Source organism: Ammospiza caudacuta, chromosome 3 (genome assembly GCF_027887145.1).
Source record: "Ammospiza caudacuta isolate bAmmCau1 chromosome 3, bAmmCau1.pri, whole genome shotgun sequence".
In the NCBI taxonomy this organism is placed as follows: domain Eukaryota; kingdom Metazoa; phylum Chordata; class Aves; order Passeriformes; family Passerellidae; genus Ammospiza; species Ammospiza caudacuta.
The window spans coordinates 117597923-117620571 of record NC_080595.1 but is presented as its reverse complement, the minus strand read 5'-3'; the positions used below and the strand labels follow the sequence as shown (position 1 = coordinate 117620571).

The window sequence follows — 22649 nt, the reverse complement described above, 5'->3', positions numbered from 1 at the left end:
GAATTTTGGGAAACCCTTGGGAATTTTGGGGAAAACGCTGGGAATTTTGGGAAAACCTTGGGAATTTTGGGGAAAACGCTGGGAATTTTGGGAAAAACCTTGGGAATTTTGGGGAAAACGCTGGGAATTTTGGGAAAAACCTTGGGAATTTTGGGGAAAACGCTGGGAATTTTGGGAAAACCTTGGGAATTTTGGGAAAACGCTGGGAATTTTGGGAAAAACCTTGGGAATTTTGGGGAAAACGCTGGGAATTTTGGGAAAAACCTTGGGAATTTTGGGAAAAACCTTGGGAATTTTGGGGAAAACGCTGGGAATTTTGGGAAAACCTTGGGAATTTTGGGGAAAATGCTGGGAATTTTGGGAAAAACCTTGGGAATTTTGGGAAAAACCTTGGGAATTTTGGGAAAAACCTTGGGAATTATGGGAAAAACCCATGGGAATTTTGGGGAATTTTGATAAAATTCTGAGAAAACGCTCAGGAATTTCAGGACGACCATCAGGAATTTTGGAAAAACCTTGGGAATTTTGGGGAAAATGCTGGGAATTTTGGGAAAACCCTTGGGAATTGTGGGAAAAATCCTCAAAAATTGTTGGGAATTTTAGGAAAAATCCTGGGGTGTTTTGGAGAAATCCTCAGAAAGCCTCGGGAATTTTGGGAAAAATCCTCAGGAATTTTGGGGAATTTTGAGAAAATTTTGAGAAACCCCTCAGGGATTTTGGAAAAAACCTCGGGAATTTTGGCAAATTTTGAGAAAATTTTGAGAAACCCCTTGGGAATTTTGGGGAATTTTGGGAGAAACCCTGAGGAATTTCAGGACGACCATCAGGAATTTTGGGAAAACCTTGGGAATTTTGGGGAAAACGCTGGGAATTTTGGGAAAAACCTTGGGAATTTTGGGGAAAACGCTGGGAATTTTGGGAAAAACCTTGGGAATTTTGGGGAAAACGCAGGGAATTTTGGGAAAACCTTGGGAATTTTGGGGAAAACGCTGGGAATTTTGGGAAAAACCTTGGGAATTTTGGGGAAAATGCTGGGAATTTTGGGAAAAACCTTGGGAATTTTGGGAAAAACCTTGGGAATTTTGGGAAAACCTTGGGAATTTTGGGAAAAACCTTGGGAATTTTGGGGAAAACGCTGGGAATTTTGGGAAAACCTTGGGAATTTTGGGGAAAACGCTGGGAATTTTGGGAAAACCTTGGGAATTTTGGGGAAAACCTTGGGAATTTTGGGAAAACCTTGGGAATTTTGGGGAAAACCTTGGGAATTTTGGGAAAACCTTGGGAATTTTGGGAAAAACCTTGGGAATTTTGGGAAAAACCTTGGGAATTTTGGGGAAAATGCTGGGAATTTTGGGAAAACCTTGGGAATTTTGGGGAAAACGCTGGGAATTTTGGGAAAACCTTGGGAATTTTGGGGAAAACCTTGGGAATTTTGGGAAAACCTTGGGAATTTTGGGGAAAACGTTGGGAATTTTGGGAAACCCTTGGGAATTTTGCGTCACTCACTCGTCGGCCTTGCCGAGGCCGGGCCAGGGCAGCGGCTCCGGAGCTCCGGGCAGGGCCAGGACGGGGTCGGGGACGGCGACATCGACCTCGGGCAGCCCTGGGGAAACGGGAAACGGGGAATGAAACAGGAAACTGGGAACGGCACAGGGGGAACTCCCAAAAATTGGGAATTTTCCTGGAATTTTTGGGGAATTTTTGGTCAAAATTTGGGGTTTTTTTGGGGAAAATTCAGGTTTTTCTGGTGGAAAATTTGGGGTTTTTTGTGATAAATTCGGGGTTTTTGGTGGAAAATTTGGGGTTTTTTTGTGGAAAATTTGGGGTTTTTTGGTGGAAAATTTGGGGTTTTTTGGTGGAAAATTTGGGGTTTTTTTTGTGGAAAATTCGGGGTTTTTCTGGTGGAAAATTTGGGGTTTTTTGGTGGAAAATTTAGGGTTTTTCTGGTGGAAAATTTGGGGCATTTTAGTGGAAAATTTGGGGTTTTTCTGGTGGAAAAATTAGGGTTTTTTTGTGGAAAATCCAGTGGTTTTCGGTGGAAAATTCAGGGTTTTTTGGTGAAAAATTCAGGGTTTTTTGGTGGAAAATTTGGGGTTTTTTTGTGGAAAATTCAGGGTTTTTTGGTGAAAAATTTGGGGTTTTTTGTGGAAAATGGGGTTTTTTTGTGGAAAATCCGGGGTTTTTCTGGTGGAAAATGTGGGGTTTTTTTGTGGTAAATTCGGGGTTTTTTGGTGGAAAATTTGGGGTTTTTTTGTGGTAAATTTGGGGGTTTTTGGTGGAAAATTTGGGGTTTTTTTGTGGAAAATTTGGGGTTTTTTGGTGCAAAATTTGGGGTTTTTCTGGTGGAAAATTTGGGGTTTTTTTGTCGAACGTTTGGCATCGTTTGGGGATAATTTTGAATTTTATTTCAACTTTTTGTTGATTTTACGGGAATTGCACGGGGATTTTTTTGGTGAAAATCCGGGGAATTTCGAGGCATTTTTGGAATGGAATTTCAGGCAATGTTTGGAAATTTTGGGGAATTTTTAGGGGAATTGTGAAAATTCTGCGAATTGAATTTTGGGGAATTTCTGGGATTTTTGAGAATGGAACCTTTTGGAATTTTTGGGGGAAATCCTTGGGAATTCCCAAAAATATCCCCCCAAAAACTGCTGGGAAATTTCAGGATTTTGGAATTTTTGGCAATGGAATTTGTGAGGGTTTATTTTGGATTTTTTTGGCAATTTTGGAGCATCTTTTGGGGATTATTTGGGAAATTTTTGGGGAAAGGAATTCTGGGACGTAAAGAATTTTTTGGAATTTTAGGAATTTTGGGGAATAAAATTTTTGAGACTTTTTTTTTTGGGGGGGGATGGAATTTTAGGGAATTTTTTGGGTTGTTGAGAATGAAATTTTGAGAATATTTTTGGGAGTGAAATTTCGGAGAATTTTGAGAATATTTTTGGGAATGAAATTTCTGAGAATTTTGAGAATATTTTTGGGAATGAAATTTCTGAGAATTTTGAGAATATTTTTGGGAGTGAAATTTCTGAGAATTTTGAGAATATTTTTGGGAGTGAAATTTCGGAGAATTTTGAGAATATTTTTGGGAGTGAAATTTCGGAGAATTTTGAGAATATTTTTGGGAATGAAATTTCGGAGAATTTTGAGAATATTTTTGGGACTTGGCTCTGGAGTTGCTGGAATTGCCAGGCCGGGGTTGGGAACCCCCAAATGCAGCTCAGGCAAGGCTGGGAAAAGGAAAATTGGGGAATTTTGGGAATTCTGGGTGGTTTTCAGAACGTAAGGGAATTTTTCTATGAATTTTTGGGAATTTTTGGGATTTTTATATGAATTTTTGGGGCATTTTTGGGATTTTTGTATGAATTTTTGGGGAATTTTTGGGATTTTTGTATGAATTTTTGGGGTATTTTTGGGATTTTTGTATGAATTTTTGGGGAATTTTTGGGATTTTTTATATGAATTTTTGGGGAATTTTTGGGATTTTTATATGAATTTTTGGGGAATTTTTGGGGATTTTTATATGAATTTTTTGGGAATTTTTGGGACTTTTAATATGAATTTTTGGGGCATTTTTGGGATTTTTGTATGAATTTTTGGGGAATTTTTGGGACTTTTTATATGAATTTTTGGGGCATTTTTGGGATTTTTTATATGAATTCTTGGGGCATTTTTGGGATTTTTGTATGAATTTTTGGGGAATTTATGGGATTTTTGTATGATTTTTGGGGGAATTTTTGGGATTTTTGTATGAATTTTTGGGGATTTTTAGGGAATTTTTTGGGGAGAATTTTTGGGGACTTTTGTGATTTTAGGAAATTTTGGGAATGTGGGAGATTTTGGGAAAATTCAAGGAATTTTTGGAATGAAACTTTTGGGAAATTTTGAGGCATTTTTTTGAACGGAATTTTGGGGAAATTTTCGGGAATTAGAATTTTGGGATTTTTGAGAAGGGAATTTTGGTTTTTTTTTTTTTTTTTGGAATTTCTTTGAAAGTTTTTAGGGAATTTTTTGGGGGATTATGGGGAGTTTTTGTATGAATTTTTGGGGAATTTATGGGATTTTTGTATGATTTTTGGGGGAATTTTTGGGATTTTTGTATGAATTTTTGGGGATTTTTAGGGAATTTTTTGGGGAGAATTTTTGGGGACTTTTGTGATTTTAGGAAATTTTGGGAATGTGGGAGATTTTGGGAAAATTCAAGGAATTTTTGGAATGGAACTTTTGGGAAATTTTGAGGCATTTTTTTGAATGGAATTTTGGGGCAATTTTGGGGAATTGGAATTTTGGGATTTTTGAGAAGGGAACTTTGTTTGTGTTTTTTTTTTTTTTATTTCTTTGGAAATTTTTAGGGAATTTTTTTGGGGAATTTTTTAGAAAGTTTTGGGGGATTTTTGGGAGTTTTTGGGAAGTGGCTGCGGAACACCAGGAACGGCCAGAACGGGGTCAGGGACACCCAAATCCAAACAGAGAGGGAAACTGGGAATGGCAGAGGGGGAATTGCCAAAAATTGGGGATTTTTTGGGAAAATTTGGGGGATTTTTGGTGGAAATTTGGGGGATTTTTTGTGAAAAATTTGGGATTTTTATGTGGAAAATTTGGGGTTTTTTTGGTCAAGTGTTTGGCATTTTTGGGGATAAGTTTGAATTTTATTTGAATTTCTTTAAGTTTTTTTTGTGAATTTTATGGGAATTTTATGGGAATTTTGGGGGAATTTTGGCAATGAAATTTTTGGGAAATTTTGAGGCATTTTTTTGAAATTGGGGAATTTTTGGGAATAGACTTTGGGGAACGATGAGAATTTTGCGAATTGAATTTTGGGGAATTTCTGGGATTTTTGAGAAGGGAATTTTGGGTATTTTTGGGGGAATTTTAGGGAATTTCTTGGGAATTTTGGGGGGGGGAATTTTTTTAGAAATTTCTTGGGAATTTTTGGGGAATTTTGGGGAGTTTTTGGGAACTGGCTCTGGATCAACGGCCAGAACGGGGTCAGGGACAGCGACAGCGACCTCAGGGAGAGCCGGGGGAAAAACGGGAAATTGGGAATGGCAGAGGGGGGGAAATTTGGGGATTTGGGGATTTTTGCAATTTTTTTCTGTGAATTTTTGGGGGAAATTGGCAGAAATGGGGGGGGGGGGGGGAATGAGGGAAATGAGGGAAAATTGAGGAAAAATTGAAGGAAATGGACAGAAATGGGGGGAAAATGGCAAAATGAGAAAATCGGGGGGAAATGGGGGAAATTGGGCAGAAATGGAGGGGAAACGGTGAAAATGGGGGGAAATGGGGGAAAATGGGGGGAAATGGGGGAAAATGGGGGAAATTGAAAAAATGGAGGAAAGTGGGGAAAAATTAGGGGAAAAATGGGAAAAATTGGGGAAAAATGGAAAAAAATGGGGGAAAGTGGGGAAAAAAAGGGGGGAAATGGGGAAAATTGGGAAAAAAGTGGGAGAAATGGGAAATGGGGAAATATGGAAATTTTGGGGGGAAATGGGGGGAAAAAGGGGGAAAAAAGTAGGGAAAAAATGGTAAAATTTGGGGAAAATGGGAAAAAAGGGGGAAAAAGGGGGAAAATGGGGGAAAATGGGGGAAAATGCAGGAAAATTGAAAAAAATTTCCAGAACAAATCCAACATTCCAAGCCCAAATCCCAATAAAACCTTGGATCACTCCGGAATCCTGGGCGAGGATCCCACCCCGTTCCCACCATTCCCATGTCCAGAATTCTGGGAATTTCAGGAATTTCAGGAGTTCCGGGAATTTCAGGAATTTTGGGGATTGCAGTCATTTTGTGAATTCCGGGGATTTAAGGAATTTTGGGAATTTTGGGAATTTTGGGAATTTTGGGAATTCCGGGAATTTTGAGAATTCTGGGGATTTCTGGAATTCCGGGAATTTGAGGAATTTCAGGAATTTGGGGAATTCTGGGAATTTCTGGAATTCCAGGAATTTTGGGAATTTTGGGAATTTGGGGAATTCCGGGGATTGGGGGAATTTTGGGAATTCCGGGGATTTGGGGATTTTAGGGAATTCCGGGAATTTTGAGAATTCTGGGGATTTCTGGAATTCTGGGAATTTTGGGAATTTCAGGAATTTGGGGGATTCTGGGAATTTCTGGGGATTTCTGGAATTTTGGGAATTTTGGAAATTCCGTGAATTTGGGGAATTGTGGGAATTTTGGGGATTTTTGGAATTTCGGGAATTCTGGGAATTTGGGGGATTTTGGGAATTTCTGGAATTTTGGGAATTCCGGTACCTGAGGGGGCTCTGGCGGCCGTGCTGGGCTGCAGGGGGGACACCCCGGTCACTCCGGCCACTCCTCCGGACACTCCAGACACTCCGGTCACCCCTCCGGACACTCCGGCCATTCCGGTCACTCCGGACACTCCGGACACTCCTCCGGACACTCCGGTCACTGATGACACCCCGGACACCCCGGTCACTCCGGTCACTCCTCCGGACACTCCGGTCACTCCGGACATTCCGGACACCCCGGACACGCCGGTCACTCCTCCGGTCACTCCGGTCACTCCTCCGGACACTCCGGTCACTCCGGACATTCCGGACACGCCGGTCACTCCTCCGGTCACTCCGGTCACTCCTCCGGTCATCCCGGTCACTCCGGTCACTCCGGGGTCGCTCCTGTCGGCGCCGCAGATCCCGGGAATCGGAGCTGGTTTGTCCAGGGAAGGCAGGAGCTGATCCAGCTGCTCCAGCTCGGCTGAGAACTGCGGGGAAAAGGGGAAAAGTCGGGGATTAGGTGGGGAAAATACTGGGGTAAACTGGGAAATTTCCCAAAAAAATGGGGAAAATCCTGGGCATTACCAGGACACATTCTGGGATTAGCAGGAAAAACCTCTGGGATCAAATTGGGAAAATTCTGGGATGAGGTGGGTAAAAAATTTAGGGATTAGGTGGGGAAAATATTGGGATCACACTGGGAAAATTCTGGGATACCGTGCAAAAAAAACTTGGGATCAAGTGGGAAAGATTCTGGGATCAGATGGGAAAAAATCCTGGAAAATTCTAGGATCATGTGGGAAAACATCTGAGGTCAGCTGGAAACAATCTCGGAATAAAGTGGGAAAAATTCTGGGATTAGCTGGGAAAAATCTTGGGATCAAACAGCAGAAATTCTGGGATAAGGTGGGAAAAATCCCAGAACAATATGGGGAAAATTCTGGGATCAGGCAGGAAAAACTTCTGGGATTAGCTGGGAAAAAGTCTGGGATTAGGTGGGGAAAATTCTGGGATAAAACTGGGAGAAGTCTGGGATGAGGCAGGAAAAAAATCTTGGGATTAGGTGGGAAAAATCCCAGCAAAAAATGAGCAAAATTCTGGGATCAGGTGGGAAAAAATTCTGGGATAAGGTGGGAAAAATCCCAGAAAAAACGAGGAAAATTCTGGGATCAGGCAGGAAAAACTTCTGGGATTAGCTGGGAAAAAGTCTGGGATTAGGTGGGGAAAATTCTGGGATAAAACTGGGAGAAGTCTGGGATGAGGCGGGAAAAAAATCTTGGGATTAGGTGGGAAAAATCCCAGGAAAAAAATGAGCAAAATTCCGGGATCAGGTGGGAAAAAATCTGCAATCAGGGAGTGCAGTGAGAGTCCCTGTAAAATCTCTGTATTGATAAGTGGCTCCCAGTCCTTGGCTGGGAATAGAATAACAACAGTGTGGGACGCTAGAAATGTGATAATAACAATAAAAATGCAACCATTGGTGACCCCGACGTGATTGAGACACGCAATAAGTGGCTCCCAGCTGTCCCAAACGAGCCACAGCTGCCAAGTCCTCGGCTGGGCAGCAGCTGCGGCTCGTGAAGGTCGCTGGGATAAAAAGGGCTGGGCTGAGAGCCCTGGGGGAGCCCCTGTGGAACCACGAGGAACTGCGCTGCAGAAAGGAACTGCGTGGCACAAAACCAGCAAGAAGGTTTGGGCTGTGGGAATAGAATAGCAACAGTGTGGGATGCTAGGAATGTGATAATAAAAATGCAACGATTGGTGACCCCGACATGATTGAGACATGTGGTAAGTGGGTCCCAGCTGTTCCAAATGAGCCACAGCTGCCAAATCCTCGGCTGGGCAGCAGCTACAGCTCGTGAAGGTCGCTGGGATAACAGGGCTGGGTCGAGGACGAGCCCCTGAGAAGCCACGAGGAACTGCACTGCAGACAAAACTGCGTGGCACAAAACCAGCGAGAAGGTTTGGGCTGTAGGAATAGAATAGCAACAGTGTGGGACGCTAGAAATGTGATAGTAACAACAAGATAACAACCATTGGTGACCCCGACGTGATTGAGACACGCGATAAGTGGCTTCCAGCTATTCCAAACGAGCCACAGCTGCCAAGTCCTTGGCTCGGCAGCAGCTACAGCTCGTGAAGATAGCTGAGATAAGAAGGGCTGGGTCGAGGACAAGCCCCTGAGAAGCCACGAGGAACTGCGCTGCAGAGAGGAACTGCGTGGCAGAAAACCAGCAAGAAGGTTTGGGCTGTAGGAATAGAATAACAACAGTGTGGGACGCTAGGAATGTGATAGTAACAATAAAAATGCAACGATTGGTGACCCCGACGTGATTGAGACACGCAATAAGTGGCTCCCAGCTGTTCCAAACGAGCCACAGCTGCCAAGTCCTCGGCTGGGCAGCAGCTGCGGCTCGTGAAGGTCGCTGGGATAAAAAGGGCTGGGCTGAGAGCCCTGGGGGAGCCCCTGTGGAACCACGAGGAGCTGCGCTGCAGAGAGGAACTGCGTGGCACAAAACCAGCGAGAAGGTTTGGGCTGTAGGAATAGAATAACAACAGTGTGGGACGCTAGAAAGGTGATAATAAAAATGCAACGATTGGTGACCCCGACGTGATTGAGACATGTGGTAAGTGGGTCCCAGCTGTTCCAAATGAGCCACAGCTGCCAAATCCTCGGCTGGGCAGCAGCTACAGCTCGTGAAGGTCGCTGGGATAACAGGGCTGGGTCGAGGACGAGCCCCTGAGAAGCCACGAGGAGCTGCACTGCACAGAGGAACTGCGTGGCACAAAACCAGCGAGAAGGTTTGGGCTGTAGGAATAGAATAACAACAGTGTGGGACGCTAGAAATGTGATAGTAACAACAAGATAACAACGATTGGTGACCCCGACGTGATTGACACACGCAATAAGTGGCTCCCAGCTGTTCCAAACGAGCCACAGCTGCCAAGTCCTCGGCTGGGCAGCAGCTGCGGCTCGTGAAGGTCGCTGGGATAAAAAGGGCTGGGCTGAGAGCCCTGGGGGAGCCCCTGTGGAACCACGAGGAACTGCGCTGCAGAGAGGAACTGCGTGGCACAAAACCAGCGAGAAGGTTTGGGCTGTGGGAATAGAATAGCAACAGTGTGGGACTCTAGAAATGTGATAATAAAAATGCAATGATTGGTGACCCCGACGTGATTGAGACGTGGTAAGTGGGTCCCAGCTGTTCCAAATGAGCCACAGCTGCCAAGTCCTTGGCTGGGCAGCAGCTACAGCTCGTGAAGGTCGCTGGGATAACAGGGCTGGGTCGAGGACGAGCCCCTGAGAAGCCACAAGGAGCTGCGCTGCAGAGAGGAACTGCGTGGCAGAAAACCAGCAAGAAGGTTTGGGCTGTAGGAATAGAATAACAACAGTGTGGGACGCTAGGAATGTGATAGTAACAACAAGATAACGAGTGGTGACCCTGACGTGATTGAGACACGCAGTAAGAGGCTCCCAGCTGTCCCAAACGAGCCACAGCTGCCAAGTCCTTGGCTGGGCAGCAGCTACAGCTCGTGAAGATAGCTGAGATAAGAAGGGGTGGGTCGAGGACAAGCCCCTGAGAAGCCACGAGGAACTGCGCTGCAGAGAGGAACTGCGTGGCAGAAAACCAGCAAGAAGGTTTGGGCTGTAGGAATAGAATAACAACAGTGTGGGACGCTAGAAAGGTGATAATAACAATAAAAATGCAACCATTGGTGACCCCGACGTGATTGAGACACGCAATAAGTGGCTCCCAGCTGTCCCAAACGAGCCACAGCTGCCAAGTCCTCGGCTGGGCAGCAGCTGCGGCTCGTGAAGGTCGCTGGGATAAAAAGGGCTGGGCTGAGAGCCCTGGGGGAGCCCCTGTGGAACCACGAGGAACTGCGCTGCAGAGAGGAACTGCGTGGCACAAAACCAGCGAGAAGGTTTGGGCTGTAGGAATAGAATAACAACAGTGTGGGACGCTAGAAATGTGATAATAAAAATGCAACGATTGGTGACCCCGACGTGATTGAGACATGTGGTAAGTGGGTCCCAGCTGTTCCAAATGAGCCACAGCTGCCAAATCCTCGGCTGGGCAGCAGCTACAGCTCGTGAAGGTCGCTGGGATAACAGGGCTGGGTCGAGGACGAGCCCCTGAGAAGCCACAAGGAGCTGCGCTGCAGAGAGGAACTGCGTGGCACAAAACCAGCGAGAAGGTTTGGGCTGTAGGAATAGAATAACAACAGTGTGGGACGCTAGGAATGTGATAGTAACAACAAGATAACGAGTGGTGACCCCGACGTGATTGAGACACGCAGTAAGAGGCTCCCAGCTGTCCCAAACGAGCCACAGCTGCCAAGTCCTTGGCTGGGCAGCAGCTACAGCTCGTGAAGATAGCTGAGATAAGAAGGGGTGGGTTGAGGACAAGCCCCTGAGAAGCCACGAGGAACTGCGCTGCAGAGAGGAACTGCGTGGCACAAAACCAGCAAGAAGGTTTGGGCTGTAGGAATAGAATAACAACAGTGTGGGACGCTAGAAAGGTGATAATAACAATAAAAATGCAACCATTGGTGACCCCGACGTGATTGAGACACGCAATAAGTGGCTCCCAGCTGTTCCAAACGAGCCACAGCTGCCAAGTCCTCGGCTGGGCAGCAGCTGCGGCTCGTGAAGGTCGCTGGGATAAAAAGGGCTGGGCTGAGAGCCCTGGGGGAGCCCCTGTGGAACCACGAGGAACTGCGCTGCAGAGAGGAACTGCGTGGCACAAAACCAGCGAGAAGGTTTGGGCTGTAGGAATAGAATAGCAACAGTGTGGGACGCTAGAAATGTGATAATAAAAATGCAACGATTGGTGACCCCGACGTGATTGAGACATGTGGTAAGTGGGTCCCAGCTGTTCCAAATGAGCCACAGCTGCCAAATCCTCGGCTGGGCAGCAGCTACAGCTCGTGAAGCTCGCTGGGATAACAGGGCTGGGTCGAGGACGAGCCCCTGAGAAGCCACGAGGAGCTGCACTGCAGAGAGGAACTGCGTGGCACAAAACCAGCGAGAAGGTTTGGGCTGTGGGAATAGAATAACAACAGTGTGGGATGCTAGGAATGTGATAGTAACAACAAGATAACAATGATTGGTGACCCCGACGTGATTGACACACGCGATAAGTGGCTCCCAGCTATTCCAAACGAGCCACAGCTGCCAAGTCCTTGGCTGGGCAGCAGCTGCGGCTCGTGAAGGTCGCTGGGATAACAGGGCTGGGTCGAGGACGAGCCCCTGAGAAGCCACGAGGAACTGCGCTGCAGACAAAACTGCGTGGCACAAAACCAGCGAGAAGGTTTGGGCTGTGGGAATAGAATAACAACAGTGTGGGACGCTAGAAATGTGATAATAACAACAAGAATGCAACAAGGTAGGGAAAAAAGTCTGGGATTGGCTGGGAAAAATCTTGGGATCAGGTTGGAAAAAGTCTGGGAGAAAGCAGGAAATATTCTGGGATTAGGTGGGGAAACATGCCAGAAAAAAAATAGGAAAAATTTTGGGATCAGGTGGGAAAAAGTCTGGGAGAAAGCAGGAAATATTCTGGGATTAGGTGGGGAAACATGCCAGAAAAAAAAAAAATGGGAAAAATCTTAGGATCAGGTGGAAAAAAAATCGGGGATATGGCAGGAAAAAATCTTAGGATTGAGTGGGAAAAATCCCAGAAAAAAAAAATGGGAAAAATCTTGAGATCAGGTGGGAAAAAGTCTGGGATTTGCTGGGAAAAAAGTCTGGGATTAGCTGGGAAAAATTTTGGGATCAGGTGGGAAAAAGTCTGGGAGAAAGCAGGAAATATTCTGGGATTAGGAGGGGAAACATGCCAGAAAAAAAATAGGAAAAATCTTGGGATCAGGTGGAAAAAAATCGGGGATGTGGCAGGAAAAAAATCTTAGGATTGAGTGGGAAAAATCCCAGAAAAAAAAAATGGGAAAAATCTTGAGATCAGGTGGGAAAAAGTCTGGGATTTGCTGGGAAAAAAGATCTGGGATTGGCTGGGAAAAATTTTGGGATCAGGTGGGAAAAAGTCTGGGAGAAAGCAGGAAATATTCTGGGATTAGGAGGGGAAACATGCCAGAAAAAAAAATGGGAAAAATCTTGGGATCGGGTGGGGAAAAGTCTGGGATTTGCTGGGAAAGAAGATCTGGGATTATCTGGGAAAAATTTTGGGAACAGGTGGAAAAAGGTCTGGGAGAAAGCAGGAAATATTCTGGGATTCGGTGGGCAAAAATGCCAGAAAAAAAATGGGAAAAAATCTTGGGATTGGGTGGGGAAAAGTCTGGGAGAAAGCAGGAAATATTCTGGGATTCGGTGGGGAAAACGCCAGGAAAAAAAAATGGGAAAAATCTTGGGATTGGGTGGGGAAAAGTTTGGGAGAAAGCAGGAAATATTCTGGGATTCAGTGGGCAAACATGCCAGAAAAAAAAATGGGAAAAGTCTTGGGATCGGGTGGGGAAAAGTCTGGGAGAAAGCAGGAAATATTCTGGGATTAGGTGGGGAAAATGCCAGGAAAAAAAAATGGGAAAAATCTTGGGATCGGGTGGGAAAAAGTCTGGGGTTAGCTGGGAAAAAAGTCTGGGGTTAGCTGGGAAAAATATCGGATCAGGTGGGAAAAAATGTGGGATATGGCAGGGAAAAAATCTTAGGATCGGGTGGGAAAAATCCCAGAAAAACAGTGGGAAAAATCTGGGGATCAGATGGGAAAAATTCTGGGATCGACCGGGAAAAATTCTCAAATCCGCTGGGAAAAATCTCAGGATTGGTCGGGAAAAATTTTGGGATCAAACAGGAAAAATTCTGGGACCAGGTGGTAAAAATTCTGGGAGAAGGCAGGAAAAAATTCTGGGATCAAATCGGGAAAAAGTCTGGAATACACTGGGAAAAATCTGGGATAAGGCAGGAAAAAACTTGGCATCAGGTGGGAAGAAATCTGGGATCAGCCAAGGAGAATCCTGGAACAAACTGGGAAAAATTCTGGGATCAGGTGAGAAAAAATTCTGGGAGAAGGCAGGAAAAATTCTGGGACCAACTGGGAAAAATATTGGGATCGGTCAGGAAAAATTCTAGGATCGGCTGGGAAAAAATCTGGAATAAACTGGGAATATTCTGGGATAAGGCAAGAAAAAATTTTGGGATCAAGTGGGAAAAAACCTGGGATAAGGTGGGGAAAATCCCAGGAAAAAAATGGGAAAAATTCTGGAATCAGGTGGGAAAAAATTCTGGGAGAAGGCAGGAAAAATTCTGGGAAAAATCTTGGAATCAGGTGGGAAAACTCTGCACAAAGTGGGAAAATTCTGGGATCAAACAGGAAAAACCCTGGGATTAGCTGGGGAAAATCTCAGGATCAAACAGGAAAAATTCTGGGATTAACTGGGAAAAATATGGGAATAAACTGGGAAAAATTCTGGAGTAAACTGGGAAAATCCTGGGATAAGGCAGGAGAAAATCTTGGGATCAGATGGGAAAAATTCTGGGATCAGGTGGGAAAAATCCCAGAAAAAAATGGGGGAAATTCTGCGATTAACCAGGAAAAATCTTGGGATTCCACAGGAATAGGAAGCAAAAATCCAGGAGAATTCCCAGAAAATCTTTGGGAACATCTAAGGAAATCCTGGAGAACCTCAAGATCTTGGGATTGGAATGGGATCGAATTTCCACAAATCCACCCAAACCATTCCAGAACTTTGGCATTCCATGGGAATGAAAAACAAAATAATGGAGAATTCCTGGAAAATCCTTGGGAATGTCCAAGGAAATCTTGGAGAACCTCAAGATCTTGGAATTAGGATTAGGATGGGATCGAATTTCCACAAATCCACACAAACCATTCCAGAACTTTGGCATTCCAAGGGAAACCAAATCCAGAAGAATTCCTCAAAAATATCTGGGAATGTCCATGGAAATCCTGGAATTACGGGATTGGAGCAGGATGGGATCGAAGCTCCACAAATCCCACCCAAACCATTCCAGAACCTCAGGATTCCATGGGAATGAAAGACAAAAATCCAGGAGAATTCCCAGAAAATCTTTGGGAACATCTAAGGAAATCCTGGAGAACCTCAAGATCTTGGGATTGGAATGGGATCGAATCTCCACAAATCCACCCAAACCATTCCAGAACTTTGGCATTCCATGGGAATGAAAAACAAAATAATGGAGAATTCCTGGAAAATCCTTGGGAATGTCCAAGGAAATCTTGGAGAACCTCAAGATCTTGGAATTAGGATTAAGATGGGATCAAATCTCCACAAATCCACCCAAACCATTCCAGAACTTTGGCATTCCATGGGAATGAAAAACAAAATAATGGAGAATTCCTGGAAAATCCTTGGGAATGTCCAAGGAAATCTTGGAGAACCTCAAGATCTTGGAATTAGGATTAAGATGGGATCAAATCTCCACAAATCCACCCAAACCATTCCAGAACTTTGGCATTCCAAGGGAAACCAAATCCAGAAGAATTCCTCAAAAATATCTGGGAATGTCCATGGAAATCCTGGAATTACGGGATTGGAGCAGGATGGGATCGAAGCTCCACAAATCCCACCCAAACCATTCCAGAACCTCAGGATTCCATGGGAATGAAAAACAAAATCCAGGAGAATTCCCAGAAAATCTTTGGGAACATCTAAGGAAATCCTGGAGAACCTCAAGATCTTGGGATTGGAATGGGATCGAATCTCCACAAATCCACACAAACCATTCCAGAACTTCAGGATTCCATGGGAATGAAAAACAAAATAATGGAGAATTCCTGGAAAATCCTTGGGAATGTCCAAGGAAATCTTGGAGAACCTCAAGATCTTGGAATTAGGATTAAGATGGGATCAAATCTCCACAAATCCACCCAAACCATTCCAGAACTTTGGCATTCCATGGGAATGAAAAACAAAATAATGGAGAATTCCTGGAAAATCCTTGGGAATGTCCAAGGAAATCTTGGAGAACCTCAAGATCTTGGAATTAGGATTAAGATGGGATCAAATCTCCACAAATCCACCCAAACCATTCCAGAACTTTGGCATTCCATGGGAATGAAAAACAAAATAATGGAGAATTCCTGGAAAATCCTTGGGAATGTCCAAGGAAATCTTGGAGAACCTCAAGATCTTGGAATTAGGATTAGGATGGGATCGAATTTCCACAAATCCACACAAACCATTCCAGAACTTCAGGATTCCATGGGAAACCAAATCCAGAAGAATTCCTCAAAAATATCTGGGAATGTCCATGGAAATCCTGGAATTACGGGATTGGAGCAGGATGGGATCGAAGCTCCACAAATCCCACCCAAACCATTCCAGAACCTCAGGATTCCATGGGAATGAAAATCAAAATCCAGGAGAATTCCCAGAAAATCCCTGGCAATGTCCAAGGAAATCTTGGAGCACCACAAGATCTCAGGATTGGAATGGGATGGAATTGAGTCTCCACAAATCCCACCCAAGCCATTCCAAAAGAAAAATTCCCAAAGAAAATCCAGCATTCCTTGGGACCTCCACTCAATCCCAACTCCTGGATCCCAAGAAAATCTTGGATCACCTCAGGATCTTGGGATTGGATCAAGATGGGATCAAATCTCCACAAATCCCACCCAAACCATTCCAGAACTTTGGCGTTCAGTGGGAAACCAAATCCAGAAGAATTCCTCAAAAATATTTGGGAACATCCAAGGAAGTCTTGGAGAACCTCAAGATCTGGGATGAGATGGGATGGGATGGGATGGGATGGGATGGGATGGGATGATATCTCCACAAATCCCACCCAAACCATTCCAGAACTCCAAAATCCCACGGGAACGTGAAACCAAACCCCAGAAAACTCCCAGAAAACCTCAACCCCACCCACCTGTCCCGGTGCCTCCATCTTGACCTCATCCCCGGCTGGAATTTTGGGAACGCCGGCGGGCGGGGCCGGACACGCCTCCGCGGCCTCTCCCTTCTCCACCTTGACCTTGACGTCGTCCAGGCTGATCCCCGCTGCCGCCGCGCCCGTCTCCTTCTCGTCCTTGTCCAGCAGGTACCGCAGCAGCTGGTGGTCCTTGCTCTCCTTCTTCTTCTCCGCCTCCGCCATCCCGCAGTTCCCACCGCCGCAATTCCCACCGCCGCAGTTCCCAACGCCGCAATTCCCAACGCCGGAATTCTCCTTCTTGTCGGGCTCGGCGGCGTCGGAGGGGCTGCCCTCCTGCAGCAGCCGGTGCAGGATCTTGTGCCGCTCCGTGAGCGAGCTGTGCGACGACGGGCACGACGGAGCCGGCGCGGAATTCCCGGGAATGCCGGCGCACGCCAAGGAATCCTTGGAGCTGGTGTCGGCGTCGTGGTGGTGCCGCAGCTGCTGCTCGGCCGTGCTGGCCAGCAGCTGCACCAGCCGGTGGCTCGTGCCTTGGGGACACTTCCCGCCGCCGCCGCCGCCGCCGCCGCCGCCGCTGGCCGCGCTGCCGTCCCCGCCGCCCTCGGATCCGTGCGGAATTCCCGGCTCCGAGGCTTTGTCGGCTCCGCTGCTCTCCTGGATCACGGCGGAGGCGTCCTTGGCGTCGCCCTTGGCGCGGCCGGGGGAGCTCTGGGAGCTCGGCTGCCTCAGGAACGCCGCATTGGCCGGAGGCGAGTTGGGAAAAGGTCGGGAATTCCCCGACGACGAGGACGACGATGAGGATGAAGCCGGGGAGTGCACGGCCGGCGAGAAGGGAGCTCTGGATCTGGGAATCAAGCCGGGACTCCCTCGGTGCCGGAACGGCGCCGGCACTCCGGGGCTGCTCATGGGGGAGCCGCCGTGGGACAACGGGTGGGGATTCCCGGCGCTTTGGCTTAAGGCAACGCCGGATCCCAGAGGGTTCCCGAAGTTCCCGGGGTGGGGGGAGCCGTTGGACGCAGGGAGGGAGGGCGGCAGCGCCATCCCCGGCGCCGGGGCAACGTTGGGGTTCACCCTGGCAAGGGCCAGGCCCGGGGCGGGGGCGTCCTGGGGGGACAGAATTCCGTGGTCCCTGTGTGGGAAAATGTGGAAAAATCTGATTTTAGCTCGGTGCTGGTGGTCCTCAAAGATGTTCTGCCAGCGGGAATTCCAAAAATTCCATGCTGGGAATTCCGGCTGCTCCGAGGCTTTCTAAGGGTTTGGAATTCCCAAATCCTGCTCTGATGGCAGGAAGGATCCCAAGAATTCCCTGCTCGGAATTCCGGCTGCTCCAACCCTGGATTTGGGCCTGGAATTCCCAAATTCTGCTCTGATGGCAGAAAGGATCCCAAAAATTCCAATCCCAATCCTGATCCCAATCCTGATCCCAATCCCAATTCTAATCTCAATGACAATCCCAATTCCAGACCCAATCCCAATCCTAAACCTAATCCCAAGTCTAATCCCAATCCCAATTCCAATTCCAGTCTAAATCCTAATCCGAATCCCAATCCCAAAACCAATCCTAATTCCAATCCTAATCCTAATCCCAATTCCAATCCCCATTCCATTTCCAGCCCCAATCCCAAAACCAATCCCAATCCCATCCCAATTCCATCCCAATCCCAATCCTAATCCTAAACCTGATCCTAATTCCAATCCCAATCTCAATCCTGATCCCATTCCTAATCCTAATCCTAAACCTAATTCCAATCTCAAACCCAAAACCAATTTTAATCCCAATTCCAATCCCAATCCCCAAACCAATCCCAATCCTAATCCTAATTCCAAACCCAATCCCCATCTCAATCCCAATTCCAGTCCCAATCCCAAAACCAATCCCAATTGTAATCCTAATTCCAATTCTATTTCCAATCCTAATCCCAATCCCAATCCTAATCCTAATTCCAATTCTAATCCCAATCCTAATCCCAATCCCAATCCTAATTACAATCCCAGTCCCAATCCCGGTCCCAATCCCCATCCTAATTCCAATTCCAATCCCAATCTCAATCCCAAAACCAATTATAATCCAACTTCCAATCCCAAAACCAATCTCAGTCCCAATCCCAATCCCAATCCAATCTCAATCCCAATCCCAATCCAGCACCGAGGACCCAGGGAAGTTGAGGCCATATTTCCAGGAATAATTCCTCACCCAGAGCGCGAAAACCCCTGGAAAAATTTCCCTTAGAAAACACCAAAACTCCCAAAACCTCCAGAACTCCAGGAAAAACTCAAAAGTGGGAATAAAAGAACGGAAAAATTCCCAAAAATGTGGAAAAACCCAGGGTGGGATCAGCGCCCGGAGCTTCATCCCTGCCCCATCTGGGTGATTCCTGGCACCGATCCCAGCCGGAATTCCGAGGAATTCCATGGAATTCTGAGGGATTTGGTGGAAATTCCGAGGAATTCCGAGGGATTGCCGGGAGCTCCGTACCTCTCGATGACGTGGATGCCCATGATGAAGGGCTGCAGCTCCGGGCTCGAGGGGTAGCAGAGCTTGCACTTGGTGTGGGCGCTCAGCACGGAGCCATCGCTCAGCGTGAAGCGGTACGAGGGGCTGAAGGCCGTGCCCCGCGTCATCACTGGGGAAAAACACACACAATTCCAGGGAAAAATATGGGAAAAGCTGGGAAAATGCTGAGAAAATCCAAAAAAAATCCCCCAGAAAATCCTAAAAATGGGAATAACAATAAGGGAGGATCAGCACGGAGCCATCTCTCGGCGTGAGGGGGATGAGGGGCTCAAGGCCGTGCCAGGGCCCTGCCCCATCTCTGACGAGGAAAACACTGAATTCCAGGGAAAATAATGGAAAAATCCCAAGAAAATCCTGACAAAATCCCAATCCAATCCCAAAAACCTCAAATCAATTCCAATTTGATCCCAAAAACCTCAACAGGGCCCAGGCAGGATCAGCACAGAGCCATCTCTCAGTGTGAGAGGGACAAGGGGCGGAGGGCGGTACTGGAGTCATCACTGAGGGGAAAAACACTGAATTACAGGAAAATTCTGGGAAAAGTCTTGTTAAAATCCTGAAAAAATCCCAATCCAGTCCAAAAAAACACAATTCAATGAAAATCTAATCCCAAAAATCCCAACAGGGCCCAGGGAGGGTCAGCACGGAGCCATCACTCAGCGTGAAGCGGTACGAGGGGCTGAGGGCCCTGCTGGGGTCATCGCTGAGGGGAAAAACACTGAATTCCAGGGAAAAACATAGAAAAATTCTGAGAAAATCAAGGGAAAATCTACATCTAGTCCCAAAACCCCTAATTCAATGGAATTCTGATCCCAAAAACCACAACAGGGCCCAGGCAGGATTAGCACGGAGCTGTCGCTCAGTGTGAGGGGGACAAGGGGCGGAGAGCTGTGCTGGGGTCATCACTGAGGGAAAAAATACTGAATTCCAGGAAAATCCTGGGAAAAATCTCATTAAAATCCTGACAAAATCCCAAGAAAAACCTAAAAACCCCAATTCAATGAAAATCTAAACCCAAAAACCCCAATAGTGCACGGGGAGGATCAGCACGCAGCTGTCCCTCAGTGTGAAAGGATGAGGGCCTGAGGGAGGTGCTGGGGTCATCACTGAGAGGAAAAAACACAGAATTCCAGGAAATTTCTGGGACAATACTGAGAAAATCCAAAATAAATCCAAATTCAATCCCAAAAACCCCAATTCAATGAAAATCTAATCCCAAAAAGCCCCAACAGGGCCAGGGAGGATCAGCACGGAGCTGTCCTTCAGCGTGAAAGGGGTGAGGGCCTGAGGGCAGTGCCGGGGTCAACACTGCGGGAAAAGACACTGAATTGCAGGAAAATCCCAAGAAATTCTCAAGAAAATCCTGAGAATATCCCAATCCAATTAAAAATAAAACAATTCAATAAAAATCTAATCCCAAAAACCCCAACAGGCCAGGGAAGATCAGCACAGAGCTGTCCCTCAGCGTGAAGGGGATGAGGGCCTGAGGGCTGTGCGCCACTTCATCACTGAGGGAAAAACCACTGAATTCCATGGATAATTGTGCAAAAATTCAAAAAATCTCCATGAAGATTGTGAGAAAATCCCAAGAAAATCCTAAAAATCGTGATAGAATCCAGGGAGGATCAGCACAGACCCATTGCTCAGCCTGAAGGGGACGCGGGCCCGAGGGCCAGGCCCCCACATCACCACTGAGGGAAAACCACTGAATTCCAAAAAAAAACCGTGGAAAAATCCCACAAAAATCCCTCAACAATCCCAAAACACCACCACCACTCACAAAAAACCATCTTACCATCATCACCTCCCCAAAACAAAAAACCCCAAACCCTCCCAAAACAAAACAATCCCACGCACCAAACCCGCCGCAACAAGGCCGCCATTTTGTCCTCCTCTTCCCAACCTGCAGTGGGAACAAACCCACCCCAAATCCGGGGATTTCCCCCGTTTTTCCTCAAGGATTTGATTCCCAGGAGGAAAAGGCAGCGGGTACCTTCCTGAAAGAGCTGCTTGGCGTAGGAGGGCTCGCGGCCCTGGGGCTGGAAGAAGGCGTAGATGCATTTCCGCACCAGATCCTCCCAGCCCGTCCGGCCGGCCGCGCGCAGAGAGCTCGTGTCGATGGAGATGATCTTTCCTGGGCGAAAAAAGGAGGATTTGGGGAGATTTGGGGGATTTGGGACGTTGGGAGTGATCAAAGGAATGGTTGGATGGAATGGGATTGAGGGTCTGTGGATGCCACCCCAAACAGTTTCTGGATTTTGGGATTAGGGATGGATCAAAATCCATCCAGAAGGATTTTTATGGGATTCAGAGATGGGAAAGGGAAGGTAGATCTCTCAGATTTCAAGGGAATTACCAAAATTCCTTCCCAGAGAGGAGCTGGGATGGGGATGGATCCAATGCCAGGCTGGGAGAGCTGGGAATGGAGGGAATTCCCTGGGAAAGGGGAAGTGGGACTGGGGAAGGAATTCTGGAATTCTCAGAGAATCCCTGGGAGCACTCAAGGAAAGCTTGGAGAATCCTGGAATTGGGACTGGATGGGACTGAATCTCCCCAAATCCCACCCAAACCGTTCCGGAATTCCACCACTCCCACCTCTCACCACTCCCACGACCCCCAGAGCCCCAAAATCCGGGGAATTCACCCCGAAATCCCGGGAATGTTTGGGACGTACCTGTGGTGTCCTGCTTGGTGACGAAGGACTCGGTGGGGGCGGGGGCGGCCGGGCGCGGCAACCTCCGGGCGATGCAGATCAGACACGACTGGAAATCTGGGAAAAACACCGGGAAAAACACCGGGAATGCCGGAACCGCCCCGGCTCTGAGCTCACGCCTCGCTCACGGGTCTCATTCCCTGCCCTGGAAGTGTCTCCCTGAGGAAACGGGATGGAATTCCCTGAAATTCACTGAGATGAGTTGACTGGGGGGGGTTAACTGGGGAGGGCTCTGGGGTAATAGAATGCCAGGGATTGTTGGGAGTTGCTCCTGGAACACCGAGATTTGGGCCTTCTGGGTGGGAGAGCCTGTGGGAATTGTGGGATTCATCCTGGGAACGTGGTGGGAAAAGAGGGATGGGAGAGTGAGGAGGGATCCAGCCCTGTCCCCAACCCCAATCCTGGGCCTGCATTCCCAGCCAATCCCAATCCCAATCCCCAGTCTCATCCCAGCCCATCCTGACTGTGCTCCATCCCAATCCTGATCCCAATCCCAATCCCATCTAATCCCCATCCCAATCTCAATCCAAATCCCATCTAATCCCAATCCCAATCCCAATCCCATCCCAATCCCAACGCAGCCCATCCTAACTCTGCTCCATCCCAATCCCAATCCCAATTCCCTCCAATCTGAATGCCATCTCATTTGAATCCCATCCTGTCCAATCCCAATCCCACACTGCATTCCCAACCCTAATCCTAATCCCAATTCCAATCCTTCTCCATTCCATCCCACCCCAAACTTAATCCTAATTCTGTTTTCACATCCCAATGCTATCCCAATCCCAATCCTGCTCCATCCTATCCCAGTCCCATCCCATCCCAACCTATCCCATCCCTGCTCTGCCGTCCAATCGCAATCATCCCACACTGCTATTCCATCCCAATCCCAATCCCATCCCAATCCCATTCCAATCCTGCATTCCCACCCCATCCCAATCCTGCACTGTCATCCGATTCCCCTCCTGCTCCATCCCAATCCCAATCCCAATCTCATCCCAATCCCAATTCTGTATTTCCATCCCATCCAATCCCAAACCTCATCCATTCTGCTCTCCCATCCATTCCCATTCCCAATCCCAATCCCAATCCCAATCTGCAATCCGATCCCACATCAATCCCAACCCCAATGCCCATCCTATCCATCCTAGTCCCAATCCAACCCTGCAATCCCATCCCACATCAATCCCAATCCCAATCCTCGTGCCATCCTTCCCAATCCCAATCCCAATCCCAAAATACCATTCCACATGAATCCCAATCCCAATCCCAATGCCATCCATCCTAATCCCAATCCCAATCCCAATCCCAATCCCAATCCCA

At 47.1% G+C, this 22649-nt stretch overlaps 1 protein-coding gene across 1 annotated transcript in view; it reads right to left on the bottom strand.

Moving 5' to 3' along the window:
- The window catches only part of NCOA1 (nuclear receptor coactivator 1), a 97843-nt gene that overhangs the window by 52687 nt on the left and 22507 nt on the right, over window positions 1-22649 (bottom strand). The window contains exons 6-11 of the mRNA XM_058801533.1: window positions 21288-21383; window positions 20607-20747; window positions 18575-18722; window positions 16096-17227; window positions 6253-6724; window positions 1507-1603 (exon numbers count right to left, since the gene is read on the bottom strand). Of these exons, the coding sequence (XP_058657516.1) occupies window positions 1507-1603; window positions 6253-6724; window positions 16096-17227; window positions 18575-18722; window positions 20607-20747; window positions 21288-21383 (2086 nt within the window). The remainder of the gene's footprint in view (window positions 1-1506; window positions 1604-6252; window positions 6725-16095; window positions 17228-18574; window positions 18723-20606; window positions 20748-21287; window positions 21384-22649) is intronic.